Source organism: Durio zibethinus, chromosome 5 (assembly GCF_047325235.1).
Source record: "Durio zibethinus cultivar Kanyao isolate XHJ-2024 chromosome 5, ASM4732523v1, whole genome shotgun sequence".
Taxonomy (NCBI): Eukaryota; Viridiplantae; Streptophyta; class Magnoliopsida; order Malvales; family Malvaceae; genus Durio; species Durio zibethinus.
This window is the reverse complement of record NC_143166.1, coordinates 33,843,995-33,861,425: the sequence shown is the minus strand read 5'-3', so window position 1 is coordinate 33,861,425 and position 17,431 is coordinate 33,843,995. Positions and strand designations below refer to the sequence as shown.

The window sequence follows — 17,431 nt, the reverse complement described above, 5'->3', positions numbered from 1 at the left end:
TATATATGATGTAAAGATGTTTGTAGTTTCAAGAATAATTAAACGAAGGAATATGAAAGAGAAAAAGAAACAGGAACATGAACATGAACCAGTAAGTTTTATTACTCTACTACTCGATAAAATCAAATGCAAAAATTACATCTTGATGGAATTACATCACAATTCCATGACCGAGAAAATGGCATAAACCCCTTCGGACGATCGGGAGCCTCTTCATCTAATTTTCTTATTACAAGAAAAGCCCTCCACTGATTGCAGGAAAGGGTAACAATTAAAGCACAGCACGTCTTTAGCTTTAACATCCTAGACTAGTTTTGACTCACTGGAAACTCAAAATAGATTGATAATATGAATGGGAAGCAGACAAGAACGAAAACAAAGAATGTGGTTGGAGAGAAGACAAGGAAAGAAAGAAAGCAAAGAGTTCATGACCAAATGTATAAGAAAGAAAAGAAAACTAATGAAATGAAAGAAACCGATTAAAAAATGGAAGGACTAAGTTGAAAAGATCAGAGAAGTTGACAAAGAGCACGAGCATGGCACCGAGAAGGATGAAAATCAACAAAGCTAGATTTATTTTTCCAAGGCATGTCCGCTTCTTTGAAAAGTGGCGGCGGTTCGGAGGTCGACGACCGTCATCATTCTGCTTACTCCATTTGCCCAGGAAGTGAGTGAGACCTCCAAAAAATCCGATATGAGTGATCCAAGTCTGAGAACGAGCCATAATAAGAAGGTAGGGTGATAAGAAGAGTAGTTTTTGAAGCGATTCTGAGAGAGCAGAGAGGTAGTTTCACGGGTTCTTTCTCTCTTTTCTTTCTCATGGTCGTTAAAATTAGTTATATATAGATATGCAAGTAGCCAATGTGTCTCACAATTCAGTTATGATAGCCTCTTTCATATGCATTAAATATTTACCGATCACTCCGTTATGAAAAGCAAAAGAAATAATCAAGCAAGGCAATTATACATATATAGTTAAAACTTAAAAACAAACCGAGTTTAGAGTCTCTACATATCTATAAAATTGTTCTAAGAAAACAATTAGGCTGTTCAAGTATTCACCGTATGGCCAAAATTCTCCTACGCTAGCTTGACTTCCATTCTATCTGTTGAAACAATTTATATATTTATATATATATATATATATATATAAAACCTACCTATAGAGTTGGTGTGAACCAACTTATTCGAGAAGGCGATGGAAGTTTGACACCAGGAAATGACCGTTCAATTCTTCCATCTTGTAGGTAAAAGACACCACAATCGCGAGAAAGGATGGGGCCTGGATCTTCACAACAGTAATGTGCATCTTCAGTAAAGTAAATGCAATTTCCTTGAATCCCTGGACAGTCTTTGGCTGAAAGAGATAATGAACCTCCATAACCTATGAACAATACTTGGCCATCTATGTTGTTCAACCTATGCCACTGACCAGTACCAGGATCCATCTTGTATACATGAAAGCTACTTGTTTCGTAGCAGTCTAGTGGAATACCGTCATCTTGATCCATCCTATGAAATTCGTCATAGATTCTTTTGATTACAAGTATTTCATTGCTAGCTGATTCTACTAAATATAAATTAGATGAGTTCTTTGACAATAAGAAAAAATCATTCGCCATGAGCCCAATCTCTAGAGTGACGTCTTCAGGTTCAATGTGCAAACAGGGAATTATATTTAAATTCACTTCACACCCAGCTAATTCTAAATTGTAATTTTCGAAGTGTTCTACGCTACTTATCACATGCAGTGTTCTCTTAGTAAAGAGGAAGTCAACAAAAATGAAATCCGTAACTTCACCTTTACGACTAAAAATGCTCCATTGCTTGTCTCCTGGCCTGCAGATTGCAACCATTATAGGAGTGGGATCACAAGGGTCAAAAGCTCCTGCAACTATACATTCTGAAATGTTGGCTGAGGATAGTACGATCCCTCGGGCGAAGCATGAAATATTGTGTTCATTTTGTTCGTCTTCTCGTAGAAACTGTTGATAACCGGGAATTGTAAATAGAGAAGGTAGTTGGTGTACCTCTCTTGAAATTGGATTGAATAGAAAGATTTCTGATTCAGGTGTTGGCGACAGAGATAGAGCATGGCCAAGTGAGGGGATTGTAGCCTGTATTACTCCGTTGCAATAATTAGCCAACTTATCCCATCGAAGGGACGGACAATCCTTGGCCATAAGCAACCAACCTTTCGAAGATCCGCAGCATATCGCTCCTTGCAATCGCTTTGGCAACTTCAGCTTGTGTAGTTTACCCGCGGACATGTCAAAAAAGCTCAAGTGTCTGCTGTTCTTAACGTGGGGTAGCGTTAGCCATGGGATTTGGGGGGTGGTGGGGATATGTTTCTGCAAAGCAATTGCTTCCCAATATTTGCAGACGATACTCATACGTATGCGATCAGATATACATAGCCGCTCTACAATAACTTCCATGATGTCGCCTGGAGCCTCCTCCCAATATCCATTGGAAGTTTGCTTAATTCTCTTTGAAACTAGCTCTTCGATAACGTCCATGATTTCACTTGGAGCCTTCTCCCAATATCCAAGGGAAGTTTGCTTGATTCTCTTCGGAACTTTATTCTTGCGTCTGTTAAACCACAAAAATTTTGAGGGAAGCGGGCTCAAAGAAAGATAGTCTCCCAAATTACAATAAGAATGGAACTCCATATCAACTAACGATGGGAATAGATGGGAAGTTGTTTCTCTTCTTTATCCCTTTATATACCCTCTTTCTTTAAAAAAAAAAAAACAAAAAATTACACAATTTATATATATATATAGAGAGAGAGAGAGAGAAAGAGAGAGGTAGAATTTTACTATATCTCTCTCCCTTCTTTTTCTCTCACTAAACATTAGACCCATTAGAAGTTGAAATTTGTGACTCTCATTATCAAATTTACTTAAAAAAAATGTGTACAAAAGCTTCAGACGAGACAGGTATGCTCTTCGATCGAATTAATTATTTGGGAAAACGAATACATGCTTGAAATCTAAGAATGGCATATAGAAACCACGAAAATCATCCTAACTGACAATATTAAGACTTACAAGTCCAAGATGGAGGAGCCCATCTTCGAAAGTAATCAGTCTAGCTTAGCTATAACAGCATCAACAACTTCTTGTGTAGTGCTATCTCCACCAAGATCTTTAGTCCGGTACTTGCCTTCTGAGATTACACGTTTCACTGCATTTTCAAGTCGATCAGCAAATGAAGGAAACTGGAGGTGCCTCAACATCATGGCAGAGGAGAGAAGCAAAGCCACAGGATTTGCCTTCTTTTGATCCACTATCTTTTCTTTTCCCACGTTCCCTGCAGAAGCGCCTTGCTCAAAGACAGCATGTTCAGCTCCCACGTTGCCTATAGTGAAGAGAATTGTTTAATGAAATAGCCACAAGACAACTTATTTCAAATTATGTAGCAAGCATAATCACTATTCTGACAGGTTCCAGACTATATTCTTGCTATGAAATAGCTAAAAACTGAAAAGCAACACAAATTAATAGGAACCCAACACATAATCGATACCTCCAGGCATTACACCAGTGCCTCCAGCAATACCAGCTGCTGTATTTGCAACAAGATTTCCATAAAGATTAGGAGTAACCTAAAGACACAGAAGAGGTCCAACAGTTGAGTGAAAAGGTGAAACAGTCAAAGGTCAAACCACCGGCTAAATAACATAAATGGGATGCAACATAAAAGAAAGTTACAAAAATCTCCGGGGCAACGGACTTTCCTAGCAAATTATAAAGCATTTTCCACTACAACACAAATTGTGTTCTGCATTGATAACAAAGATGTCAAAAAGCGTACTTTACTGATCCAAGGTCAAGAAAATTTGGAATCTATGACTCTCTATTTTCATGTTGAACTAGTTTAAGACCTTGTATTTATCTCAACAAGAATACACATAAAACATCACAAGGCCAGGTAACACACTCAAAAATAACTTTCCAAGGATCATGTTCCACGAAATGTTAAAATTTTCCAAGTGTCATATATCAATATACACTGCAGGGGAAAGGTCAAGACACTAACTTCTAATTACATATGCAATATCATCATGCAAAAACATCAATGACTACCAATCCAGACCAAGGAGTTCATTTTAAAAGATGATCTATAACAAAATAAACACTATAAAAATCCACATACCATGACATCAAATTGTTCTGGTCTCGAAACAAGTTGCATACAACAATTGTCCACAATAATTTCATTGTATTTGATACTAGGATATTTAGTTGCAACTTCCCGGCAAGACTCTAGAAACAACCCATCGGCAAGTTTCATAATGTTGGCCTTATGAACAGCAGTGACCTTCTTTCGATTGTTCAAATAAGCATACTCAAATGCATATTTTGCAATCCGCTCTGAACAAAACTTTGTTATGACCTAACAAAAAAATAAAACAAAGCAAAATTACCCAGTAAGAAAATCTTCAAATTTTCATAAAAGAAAAGGCAATTCAATCATACTTGGTTACTTACCTTAAGGCTCTCAACAACCCCAGGCACCACTTCATGTTCGAGACCCGAGTATTCCCCTTCGGTGTTCTCTCTAATTACCACGATATCCACGTTTTCATGTCGGGTTGGCAATCCTGGTAAGTTACAACAATTGACCAAGGAAGCGTATAAATCCAATTCTTTTCTTAATTGCACATTCAATGAACTAACTCCACCTCCCATTGGTGTTCTCAATCCTCCTTTCAGACAAACTTCGTTCTTCTTTATTGAATCCATGACTTCCTTCGGCACCCGATTCATGTCGCCGTGAACTTCGTATTTCTCGAAGTATACCGGCGCGTGCATTGCTTCCATCACTTGTTCCACCGCGTTTGTCACCAATGGTCCGATCCCGTCACCTGGGATTAGGGTTACGGGTCTTGGGGCTCCGTCTCCTGGCCGGGGCATGTAGGTCACGGTTCGCCTTTGGGTTTTCCCCATTATAAGGGTTTTCAGAAGAGGAAGGGATCGGCGTGACGTGGACATTTTGGGGTGACGGTGTATGGAGATTTTGGAGTTATTGGCGGTCAAACAAGGGTTGTGAAGTTTGAGAGAAAGAAGAGGAACAGAGTTGCAGGAAAGACCATCGGACGAGACGCGAAGGCAAAAGAAGAGAAAGTCATAATTTTGCAAAGTAGCCCCTTAACTTTAAAGATTCTGTATTTTTATACGAAATTTTTAAAACTCTTTATTTGTGGACAGACTGAATTGTGACTAATACATTCTGCTATTAATATTGGTTTTTTTTTTTTTTTCATTTGTTTTTCATTTCTTTTATACTGTGGCTTTTTAATTAGATTGTAATATTTGCAATTTCTGTCAAATTACAAATGAATGAAATAACTAAATACGAATCTATAACTTAACTCCTATAAATTATTGATTTATATAATTATTTTTAATAGATAATATTTAACAGATTTAATATTTAAAATTTAATAATTCCAACCCTTTTCCCACTTTGCCACTCTTTTTTAAAATATTGTTTATTTTTTTTCATATTGAAATTCCTACAGGCAGTAAAGAATTGGTGCAGATTAGACTTCATATTTTTGGGGAGAGTAGAGCAATACATGCTTTTATTTATAGGGGGAATTGTAAACCAAATATTCATGTTTTCAGCTGCTTGCAGTCTTGAAAGCTTGCGTAGCCTTTAAATCAAATTACCATAATAAAAGAGTATGCGACGCATGAGACAAGACAGAGGGCAGGCTTGTTCAGAAACACTGTAATGGAGATTGAATGGAGAAAGATGTTAAGTGAAGAGAAAGTGGGGGGAAATACAAAAATTGTTTTTATCTTCTCCAATTAGGGTGCATGTGCATTTATACAAACAAACAGGAAACCAATAGCCACAAATGAATCGAGTTAAGCCCATTAGGAAAAGTCCTACTGAAATTTTCCAAGAATACGATTACAAACTACAAATGAATCTGAATAACACTCATATATTGATATCTGGAGAAATTATGGGGTAAAAAGAAATCCAAGTGAAACTTTTACTACATCTAAGTAGGGGAAAGGAAGGTGATGGAGAAGAAAAAAAAGAGGGTATTGACACTAACCCCAACTGCAGAAACTTACCCGAATAGAGAAAAAAATGCTATCAATTGTCAAAATACCTACTCACCGTAATGGAACAAAAATATATGTCTTCTGAATAGTCAAAGGTTCAAGTCTTGATTCAAACCAGCATGTGGACTTAATATCAAGACAAAAGTGCATTGCCCAATTAACTAAGTGCATAGGTACTCAGATAACCAGCTTCAGATCTGTATTTACTTTTATCACATGGTACCTCCAATTTGGATCATGCTGCATCCTTCATGCGCTGGACCAGTGAAAATGCAGGCTCTGCAAATTATATCCAAAAGCCGCACTAATTGGTTGCTGAAGACGTAGCAACAGAGAACTGCCCAATCCCATCTTCTGCCCCAACAGTGTGAGTTGCTCAACAAACTCCATTTCGGTTAAAATTTCCGTTGTTCCATATATAACATGCTTGAAAGGCTGCTGACGCTGGGCAAGGTCTTGCAAGCTGCCATACTCCACATAATTTCCACCACCGATCATGAAGACAATAGCTTCTTTAAAGGGTCCTTTCATATGGCTACTACTAGTGCCAGAGCTCAACTTAGGGGCACGAGGATCAAACACAAGGTAAGAATCAATTTCTGGGTTTGGCTTACCCTCCATCAAAGCTTCCACAGTCCTTGTCAATGCCAGCTGCCTATCACTAGGTAATAGGTTCTTCACACCTGCTGTGACAGCACTAATTGACTGACCATAGAGCTTCTCAGCCCAATCAACAATGTTATTTCTACTAGCAGAATTTGCTGATGCCAATGAAACATTCAATGACTTGATCTTCTTCACATACTGAAATGCACTTGTATCAACCCCAGATTCTCTTAGTGCTGCTTCCACTGCTTCGGCTTCTGATGGATTAATGATTTCTGATGAGATACCATACATTATAGCAAAATGCAGCTTATCTATCTTGGTACCTTTTCCCCTATACACCCAGCAACTCATTTCGATCAATGCCACCTCTTACCATCATCTCATACTCCTTCTTTACAGAAGAGTCAAGAGATCTCTCCTTTATTTCACCCAAGAGCATTGTTGCAATGTTTGGGTGTTTATCAATAACCTGCTTCCATTCTGCCAGCTCAGAGAGGGAATTCACTGCATTCATCAAGTGCTTCGTGTTCCCAATCAAGTCAGTCCAATCAAACTCAGCTCCCACAGTGCCACCAGTCCTTCTATTCACCTCATCAACATCCTTCTTATGGTTGTTCAATTGGGTCTCAAACTAAACAGCAACTTCAGGGAATTCCAATGATCCATTTGCCATCCAAAATGGGTCAGAGCTATCCAACTCATAAGATTTCATTCCACCTTTCTCTCCTGGCACACTCAGCCTATTAAGCTTCAATCCAAGAATATCATGTACGAGCGGGTGGTACCTAAAATCATGTTGTATCCCAGCCAATAACTCAAAATTCCGATCAAAGATACACAAAATTGGACGCTGAAATGAGCTTACAAAAGCCCCACCTTCAGAAAACAAATTGTTCTTTGACAACAAATGATCCCTCAATTTCTGATCCAATGCTGAAGCAACCATCTCTGCTGGTCCACCACACAGGCATCTTATCATGGGCACCACTGCAAGTGTAGCCAAAACACAAAATAATCCACTAACAACCCTCTCTATGATATCCTCAATCTCTTTATCCCCAGAAGATGGATCATTCAATTGCACATAAGTAGACTTCTGAGACAATGAGAACAAATTATCCTCCAACGTCACAAACTCCAAATACTGATCATGAACCTTTGAAATCCTATGGATTGAATCCGAATTCAAACTCCCAGAAGCAAGATCCTCCAAAAGCAGCCTTGTATAGATGAAGAGAAATTCAGATGGAAACTATCATAGAGAGAACACGAGGCATTGGCTACAATTCTCTGGATATTGGAATGATTAGGCTGAACAAAATACACAGCTGGCACATCATGGACAGGTTTTCGATCCTTGTCAAGAAGGAAGTAAAGGGTAACACCATGTTTCCACAGATCCTTGACATGGATCAATGGGGATAGTATATTTTGACAAAATTTGTCATAAATCAAAATCTTGTAAACCTCTTCATTAGCCGTTCCAGTGGGATTCACATGTTGGTTCAGGTTCAGCATTCAGATAATACATTATGTAAACCCAACAAAAAATTAAGGACCAAAACACCCACTAAGATCAAAGCTCCATAATGACAGATCAAATTGAACAACCCAGTAACCAAAAAACCAGACAAAACATAAAATTTAAAAAAAAATGGTGGGTTTGCGTTAGATTTTATGGATTTAGATTCAAAGAATAACAGACCAAATTCAACAAAATTTTAACAGGGTTAAATTAGAGACATAAAAGTTTGTTCCAACGGCATCTTCACTAAAATCTACATACAGAAAGAAATGGGGTTTTTGTAATTTGAGGGGAAACGAAGGAGAGAGATCAAAAGAGAGAATTTACCTGTTTGTTTTTGGCGAAGATTGAGAGCCATAGGAGACTGGAAAACAGAGCTCTAGCCAATAACAATTTCTTGCTTTGATTTAAGATAGAATTTGATAAATAATAGATTTGAACTTTTTTTTTTTTTGAGAAAAATAACAAATATGAACTTTTAAATCTTAAATACGCTGGGTTTAGCAAAACGTTGCAACATAGAAATAATAGGCTTAAATTTGACGAGGCAAACATTAGTCACACCAACCTTTTCGTGGGGAGAAACCCACGGTCCTCCTGATCTGCATATGTGATATGTCAATGAAAATGGCTGATCAATAATGATGGCCAAAGTCATGATTCGGGCTGACTGGCCGAGTTTAGTATTACCCTGTCCATGTCTAAACCCTATCTTCCATATTGTTGTCAAGGAATCAAGTATTATTAACTATATACTATATTTTTTTTATCACAATCGTATACGAAATTTTTTATTATATTTTAATCTGAAAATTTTGAATAAATATAAATTTTAAAAATTAAATAATTAATTAGATAAAATTATTTAAAATTATCTTACATATTAATAATTTAAATTATTCATTCAATCGTCTATATAAATAAATTTTATTAAATTTTTATGTATATTATAATATAATATTATTATGAGATATAATTTTTATTAAATTTGTGGAAGACACCTTTTTTTTTTTTCTTTATCTTTGCCTCTAGACGCCAAGTCCCCAACCAATAAATATCACGATTGGTTTCTTGGTTTACCTGCCGTTGGATAGATCCTAAGCCTAGAAAGTAGAAAGCCTGGAAAATAATCCCTTTCTAGAAAAGAGTCAGACGGCAGCACGATTGATAAAAGTTAAAACTTAAAGCAACAATCTCTTGACGAAACATAACTCTCAGGCCGAGAAGCAGAAATTTTGTTGATCCGCCGAGGAATGTCCTGCTTCGAGCGTCATAGGTTGACAGACCAACAGCGTGAGATCTGACTTTTGAGTTTTGATGACAAATCGATATTTTTCTCCACTGTCACTAACCAACTACGCTGATCCAAGTTTCTGAAACTCTAAACTTGGAATGACATTATATACTTGATTATATTCATTTTACTTTTAATAATTACTCTATCGCTTTGATCTTGAGCTTTTAATTTAATTGGTCATTTCAACACCTTCAAAGTGCAAGTTCCGCAGACATGGGTGCTAGCCCCTGCTTAACTTCGGGTTTGTCCCTTATAACCATAGTAAAAAGAATAAAATAACTATAACTGTGTTGCCACGAGCTTTGGTCTTTGACTTTTAGCGGGTAGAAAGGATTTATAAAAAGTTTTATAAATGAAGTTGGTTAAATATTTTATTAAATAAAGTAAATTAAAATGGATAGATTGAAAATTTTAATTATACAGATTAATTGTATAAAAATTTGATAAAATTTTATACAATTTTAATATACCTATTAAATAAATATTTTTAATAAAAATATTAATAAAATTTTTATTGTTAAATAAATATCAATCAAATTTAAATTATAAATAATATTTTTAATAATATTTTTATATTAAATTCTATCAATTTATCGATTAAAATTTTTTATTAAACTTTTTATTTATTTATTTTTAATAAAAAATTTTACAAATTTCAGTTATAAAATTTAATATAAAATTGGTCTTACGGTGAGATCGGTGGATCTGGTGTTTTAGCTAAAGATCCTGCTAAGACTTGTAGAACCCAAGACCAACAATAGAACTGGGCGGGTATTGTCATTATCGGTTAAAGATAAGTTCACAACTCAAAAGATTAGGACATGAAGTCAATAGATTGTATTTTTAAACAGTTGATAAGTTTGTAATTCAAAAGTTGAGTAAGAATGAAGAATTTTTGAATAACAAAAATCAAAGAATGATGTAAAGTGAAAGTTAAAGTAAAAATTAAACGGTGATATATAAATATAAAATTAACTAATGGTCTTTAAATTTATGTTGTTCGTCAAAATAAAAATAGAATTATGTATACAAAATTTATGTCGTAGGTTAACTAATAAGATTATGGTAAAATATCAAATAATTGGTTAGAGTCAATTATTACATCACATTCATATGTAATAGTTGGTTTGGGTCAACTCTTACATGTCATTCCTATGTAATAAGTAAGTTAATTAAAATTTTAAAAAATTAATTAATTAATTAATACGTTGAAATATTTTAAAATTTATATGAAATTAAATAAAATTAATTAAATATAAGATACGTGTTATGTATTTAAAATTGTTTATATATTAAAATAATAGATTATCTATCTTGAAAATTTTCTTTTCTGTAAAAAATTTTGATTTTTATATATTTATATAAAATATAAAATATAAGATATAAGATCTATCATGTATTTATGTTAAAATTGTAAAAGATGAAAAAAAATATAAATGAAATTATGCACAGATACAGTTTTGTATATCCTTTTCGCCCTTTCCACCGTCCTTCTTTCGCCCTTTATTTTTGCCTACGGGCTCCATGTCCCCGACCAATAACTATCATGGTTGGTTCCTTGGTTAGAGATAAAAAGATCACGATAAATTTATGATTCATATATTTATATCATATAAAATATTAAAATTTATTTATTTATATTATGTTTTACATAAAAATTAAGTATTATAATTTATATTAATATAAAAATATAAAATGTAAATTTTTTATTTTATTAAATTAAATATAATAATTATTAAAATATTAAATCGTATTATTTTATATTTTATATTATGTTTATATTATGTCACTGTACTTAATATTAAATTGGAAAATCTAGAAGTGGAATAGATCCTGAGCCTAGAAAATAGAAAGTGCCGCCGAGAAGTTTCCTTGGTGAAAAAAGGCCCCTGCAAAATGATCGCTTTCTAGAAGAGAGTCAGACAGTAACACCATTAATAAAGGTTTAAAACCGAAAGGAATTGACAAAATATAACTCTCTGACCATGAAAGAGAGATCTTGTTGGCCTACCGAGGAATCTCTTGCTATACGCGTCATATAGGTCATGTCCCCACCTTCAAAGTGCCAGTTCCATAGATCTTGTGCATTAATCTAGTGCTTTAAAATCCAACTCTTTGAGAAAATTTCAAGTAATCGAAATCCTACAATGTTGCCTGTTCAATTGTGTGTCGCTGCTTTGCTTGTTGTATGCATTACTCACTGGATATATAGATGGAGAAATCCCAAGTGTAATGGAATCCTCCCTCCAGGTTCAATGGGGCTCCCTCTCGTTGGTGAGTCCCTTCAGTTACTCGTCCCCAGTAACTCGTTCGATCTTCCACCTTTTCTCAAAACCAGACTCCATCGGTAGTGCTTCAAAAATCTTGAAATCTTGATCTTGCAAATGTTGAATTCCTTTGGTGGTATTGCAATACAATGTAATGTGTTTTTATGCATTTACATTTCAGATATGGGCCAATTTTCAGAACCAGTGTGGCAGGCAGGGCTGTGGTTGTATCAGCCGACCCTGAATTCAACCATTTCATTTTTCAACAACAGGGCAGATTGGTGGAATCATGGTACTTGGACTTGTTCGCAAAGCTCTTCAAACAAGCCGAAAACAGAGCAGATGGAGCCTATGTTCACAAGTATGTTCGAAACTTGATTCTGAGTCACTTTGGTGTGGAAAGCCTCAAAGAGACACTGCTTTCTCCGTTGGAAGCAACGGTTCGTGAGACCATTAGTACTTGGTCCAACCAGGAATCCGTTGAAGTAAAAGACGCTGTTTCAGCTGTAAGTTTCTAAGATTGTTTAGCTATTATAAACATGTCTGTAAATACATTGATTCCATGCTTTCTCTCCCCTTTCAACTAAGAACCAATCTCGATCCTTTTAACTCGGTTTATGCATGTAGCATCTAACTGATTTGAAATTCAAATCCAACACCTATAATCCCTTCTCCTATCTTCCCTTTGTCTAAAAAAATAATAATAACTGATCTCTATGGCAAAAAACAGATGGCTTTTGACTTTGCCACAAGGGAGATATACAGTTCGGATGCTGAAAATTTTTCACAGAACTTAAGAGAGAAGTTCACTTGCTTATCACGTGGCCTCTTGTCCTTTCCCTTGAACATCCCTGGTACAACTTACAACAAATGTTTGAAGGTAATTTGGTCCAAATTTAAACTTTCAATTTGAGTCATTTTCTGTCAATTTAGCTTATATGTCACTCTTGCTGCAGAACCGTAAGGCGGCTTTAGATTTGCTGTCCATGCTGGTAAAGAAAAGGCGTGCTTCACCTGATCAGATGCACAAAAAAGTGGATGTACTAGATCATGTTCTACAAGACATGACATCCGAAAAGTTTTTGACCGAAGATTTCATTGTTCAACTAATGTTCGGGCTTTCATTTGTTTCATTTGAGACAGTTTCAGGGGCAGCAACAATGCTTATAAATTTGCTTGGAAATAACCCTCTGGTGTTGGAAGAATTAACTGTACATACATTCGCCTCTGCACCTGAACTTCTTATCTTAATATATGGGCTGCCGATGTTTAAGTTCTTGTTAATTTGCATTAACTTGGAAGATTTGTGCTTTATTATCAGGCGGAGCATGAGGGAATATTAAAGAAAAGAGAGAACCCAAATTCCTCAATAACATGGGAAGAATACAAGTCAATGACGTTTACCCTCCATGTATGTGATATGAGTCGACCTGCATCATTCCTTTTTGGCAAAGAAAAACCTACCATTATCTCACAAACTGTTTATGTAATAAACAGGTTATCAATGAGACACTCAGGCTAGGAAGCGTATCACCAGGATTGCTAAGAAGAGCGCGGAAAGATATTGAATTCAATGGTATGCTCATACCAGACATGTATTGAGCATGAAGTAAAAAAGCTGCTTTTATGTGCTTAATGACCGTCAATTTGATTGAAGAGTATCATTTTTTAATTTGTACCATTGATGATCATCCGATCTATGCCACAGGTTATACAATTCCAAAAGGATGGGCGATTATGCTTTTGTCTTCCGCAGTTCAGATGAATCCTGAGATTTACAAGGATCCGCTTTCATTCAATCCATGGCGTTGGAAGGTGAGCAACAGCTTTTTTTTTCATACACGCATTGATCATGTTGAGCTTTCAAATTATCATTAAGTACTGATTTTTTTTTTCTCTTTGTCCATGTTACATGATCTTGAATGGGAAAAAGGACCTTGAACCAAGTGTTATTTCCAAGAATTATATGCCATTTGGTTCAGGAATTAAGCAATGTGCAGGGTCGGAGTACACCAAACTCTTCTTGGCCACCTTCATTCACGTCTTAGTCACCAAACATAGGTAATTAATTCTTGTTTAATCTCATAATTAGTTAGAGATTATAAAAGTTTTTCTCATTCTGCATATGCTTATTAAATACAGGTGGATAAAGATAAGAGGAGGAAACGTTACTCGAAATCCTATGTTGCAACTTAAAAATGGTCTCTGCATTAAGATCTTGGGGAAGAATGATTAAGGGATTGGCATCAATACTGAAAATTTTTCACATATGATGAAATTTACTATTATAAAGTTTGAGATTGCATGGCCATTATTATGTCATCAAGCAGTGTTTATGTGAATAGTATATTGTTGAATGTGAAGACTGAGCAGGAAAAGGAAAAGATCATAAAGAAGCAAAAGACAGAAAATTTAGCTAAATTTAGATTTAGTTGTAATTTGATATTTTAGTTATTGCCAATTGCACTTCTAATTTCTTTGTTGGTCCACTTTTTCACTTGTTCAAGTCAAAGTTAAACACAAGTAAGAAAGAAAGACATGAACAGGTACGCTTTATGACCAAAAATCAAATAATTTTTCAAGTCACTGTCAACTTTGATTCGAATAAATATACTAACATAAATTAGAAAGAAACGCATAGCCAGGGTTGAAGAATTAATGTTGTTTGATTTGCCAGAAAGTAACTGGATTTACAGATGGAGAAATCCCAATGCAATGGAATCCTCTCAATAGGGTCCCTCTTAACCCTTCAATTATTGATCATCCCAAAACACTAACTCATTTGATCTTTTTCTATTTATCAAATAAAAAAAAAATAAAATAAAAAAGACTCTGGTGGTATTTGAAAGGACAGAAAGAATTAAAAAGATGATTCTGTTCAATTGAGATTGACGGGATTAAAAAATATTTTATGTGAGAAATGAAATTTAAGAAAAGATATATTTGTATAGAAGTTACTGGTAGATAAGTTTATATGAGTTACACGTTGACAATAATAAATTACTGTTTTAGATAATAAAATTACAAATTATAAAAAAAAAAAAAAAGTTGACACAGTAGGTTATGGCTAGAAATGAAGGACATCAATATGAATCAAATCATTTTGAATATTCTCTTCATGAATAAAATTCAAAATTGTATCAGTATTGCAAATTGACACGCAACATGGCAGCAACAATTATCTTTTACTCTATAGTATTTTATAAAAATAAAATAATAGTAAAAATCTTTGAACAAATGACTTAGATATTATAGAAAAAGTGTAGCTGATTTCAATTTCTCGAGATCTACACCCTACACAGATCTATATAGAGGCAAAAAAGCAGATCTTATCAACATATCAGAAAATTTGGCAATGGAGAGGCAGGTTGCCGTCATAGGAGCTGGTATTAGTGGCCTCCTTGCCTGTAAATACACCTTGTCAAAAGGTTTCCATCCAATTGTTTTCGAATCGCAAAGCAGCGTTGGAGGGGTTTGGACCAAAACGGTGGAGACCACAAAGCTCCAGACTCCCAAGCCACTATATCAGTTCTCTGATTTTCCTTGGCCATCTTCAGTCACAGAAGATTTTCCTAACCAACACAAAGTCTTGGACTATGTTCAGTCATATGCACAACATTTTCACTTGCTTAAGCACATCAAATTCAACACCAAAGTTGCTGGTATTGAGTATGAAGGTCCCCAGGATGAAGAGATTCAATCTTGGAGTTTATGGGGGGGCACTGGTGAGCCCTTTAGCTCCAAAGGGAAATGGAATGTCATTGTGGAAGACTTGAAAACCCTTGCAACCGAGGTATGTGCAACTAGTTCTACCATATCATAATTCAGAGGATAAACAGTGATTTATGTTGCAAAAAGGTAAAAAGAAGTTACCAGGATTCCTCTTCATGCAGCGAATTATCCCTCTGTTCTGATTGAGACATCAATGAAATTTATTACAGGTTTTCCAAGTGGACTTTGTAATCGTTTGTGTGGGGCGGTTCAGTGGTCTGCCAAACATCCCAGAATTCCCTCCAAACAAGGGCCCGGAAGCATTTCATGGTAAGGTAATACATTTCATGGATTATGCTGCCATGGATGATGAAAAGGCTGCTGAATTCATCAAAGACAAAAGAGTCGTTGTTGTTGGGTTTCAGAAATCTGCATTGGACATTGCAATGGAGTGCTCCGCTGCAAATGGTAAGTATAACTTAATCTAAACTCTTGGGATTCAAAGTTCTTTCTACATTAGACTGAATAAAGAAAAACTGATAAATTTGGTTGACTTACATATGGAAAAGGAGCTTGTGATCATGTCTCTATGTGTTTGGTATCATTCCAAGGAAATAAATTTCTTTAAATTTCAAATGGATTGCAGGGGGGGAAAATCCATGTACAGTTTTTTACAGGACTGCACACTGGAATGTCCCTGATTATCATCCTTGGGGTTTTTCACTCGCACATATGTATCTTAGCCGTTTCTCAGAGTTTATGGTTCATAAGCCTGGTGAAGGATTTCTCCTTGGTCTCTTAGCTACAATTCTAGCACCTCTGGTAAAATATTTCTTTATTTCTTTTCCCTTGCTATTTCACATTTTCTTAGATTTATCTTGCTTGCTCTGAGATTTCTATATTTTGATTTGCACATGACAAAAATCAGATGGCCTCTAGTTTTTTCCATTACCTTTCTAAGGGATGATTACTTGTAATAACTATTTGACAGAGATGGGCATATTCAAAATTTGTTGAAAGTGATATAAAAAGGAAGCTTCGGTTGGCAAAGCATGGCATGGTCCCAACACATAGCTTCCTCCATGATATCAGTTCTTGCTTGACCTCAACGGTCCCAGAAAAATTCTACGACAAAGTTGAAGAGGGAAAAATCAAATTGAAAAAGGCTCCCAACTTTAGTTTCTGTCACAATGGCGTTTTGGTTGAAGATGAGAGTACAGCTATAGAGGCAGACGTGGTGATCTGGGCCACAGGATTCAAGGGGGAAAAAAAGCTCAGAGACATTTTTGTGTCCCAAACATTTCAAGACTACATAACTGGAACCCCTGATGCAGCAATTCCACTCTACAGGTTAATTGTCTACAATTGCCTTTTGCAGGTTCAGTTCTTTAATTCTCATTATATTTCTCGTTTGATCAGGGAATGCATTCAGCCTAGGATACCTCAACTAGCCGTAATTGGATTCTCTGAGAGTATTGCAAATTTGTACACCTCAGAGATAAGATGCCGATGGCTAGCAGAACTTCTTGATGGCACATTCAAGCTACCTAGTATTAAAGAGATGGAAAAAGATGTAACAAAATGGGATGAATACTTGAAACAATACTCAGGTGAATACTATCGTAGAAAGTGCATCGGTGCTCTCCATATATGGTATAATGATCAACTGTGCAAAGATATGGGATGGAACCCCAGGCGGAAGAAGGGATTCTTTGCTGAACTTTTTGATCCTTATGGCCCCTTGGATTATGTCCCTTGAAACTTATGGCCATTACAGACAATTCTAATATCTTGCATTCCAAATTCATGTTTTCTCATCATTTGGGAGCATCAAAATGCTGCTGCTATGATCTTGTTTTTATGAATTTAATTTAGTTCTTGTTTGTTTCTTCTTTCAATAAATGAGTTTTCTTATTTCTTATTTCGTCCTCTA

The 17,431-nt window shown here is 35.6% G+C and overlaps 4 protein-coding genes and 1 pseudogene across 5 annotated transcripts; 2 read left to right on the top strand and 3 right to left on the bottom strand.

The window, feature by feature from the left end:
- Positions 1-79: 79 nt before the first annotated feature.
- LOC111281707 (F-box/kelch-repeat protein At1g57790-like) lies at positions 80-2,784 on the bottom strand. Its single transcript, XM_089761313.1, has 2 exons — positions 1,161-2,784; positions 80-709 (listed from the first exon to the last, which is right to left on the bottom strand). The coding sequence occupies exon 1, from the start codon at positions 2,670-2,672 to the stop codon at positions 1,161-1,163; it is 1,512 nt and encodes a 503-aa protein (XP_089617439.1). The 5' UTR covers positions 2,673-2,784; the 3' UTR covers positions 80-709.
- Positions 2,785-2,928: 144 nt separating this feature from the next.
- Positions 2,929-5,207, bottom strand: LOC111282744 (isocitrate dehydrogenase [NAD] regulatory subunit 1, mitochondrial). Its single transcript, XM_022870982.2, has 4 exons — positions 4,497-5,207; positions 4,162-4,401; positions 3,532-3,610; positions 2,929-3,363 (listed from the first exon to the last, which is right to left on the bottom strand). The coding sequence occupies exons 1-4, from the start codon at positions 4,998-5,000 to the stop codon at positions 3,089-3,091; spliced, it is 1,098 nt and encodes a 365-aa protein (XP_022726717.1). The 5' UTR covers positions 5,001-5,207; the 3' UTR covers positions 2,929-3,088.
- A 1,186-nt stretch (positions 5,208-6,393) lies between these two features.
- LOC111282560 (SEC1 family transport protein SLY1 pseudogene) lies at positions 6,394-8,351 on the bottom strand (annotated as a pseudogene).
- A 3,233-nt stretch (positions 8,352-11,584) lies between these two features.
- On the top strand, positions 11,585-14,999 carry LOC111282562 (cucurbitadienol 11-hydroxylase-like). The gene is made up of 9 exons (XM_022870692.2): positions 11,585-11,867; positions 11,969-12,293; positions 12,518-12,667; positions 12,744-12,998; positions 13,109-13,198; positions 13,285-13,363; positions 13,496-13,602; positions 13,721-13,848; positions 13,930-14,999. Exons 1-9 carry the CDS (start codon positions 11,668-11,670, stop codon positions 14,021-14,023), a joined length of 1,428 nt encoding a protein of 475 aa, XP_022726427.1. The 5' UTR covers positions 11,585-11,667; the 3' UTR covers positions 14,024-14,999.
- Positions 15,000-15,058: 59 nt separating this feature from the next.
- Positions 15,059-17,419, top strand: LOC111282561 (putative flavin-containing monooxygenase 1). 2 transcript variants are annotated; one of them, XM_022870691.2, is made up of 5 exons: positions 15,059-15,580; positions 15,729-15,966; positions 16,145-16,320; positions 16,490-16,848; positions 16,918-17,419. In XM_022870691.2, exons 1-5 carry the CDS (start codon positions 15,143-15,145, stop codon positions 17,255-17,257), a joined length of 1,551 nt encoding a protein of 516 aa, XP_022726426.1. In that variant the 5' UTR covers positions 15,059-15,142; the 3' UTR covers positions 17,258-17,419. The 2 variants fall into 2 exon arrangements, with proteins under 2 accessions (XP_022726426.1, XP_022726425.1); XM_022870690.2 differs by having other exon boundaries at positions 16,490-17,419.
- The last annotated feature ends 12 nt before the right edge of the window (positions 17,420-17,431 follow it).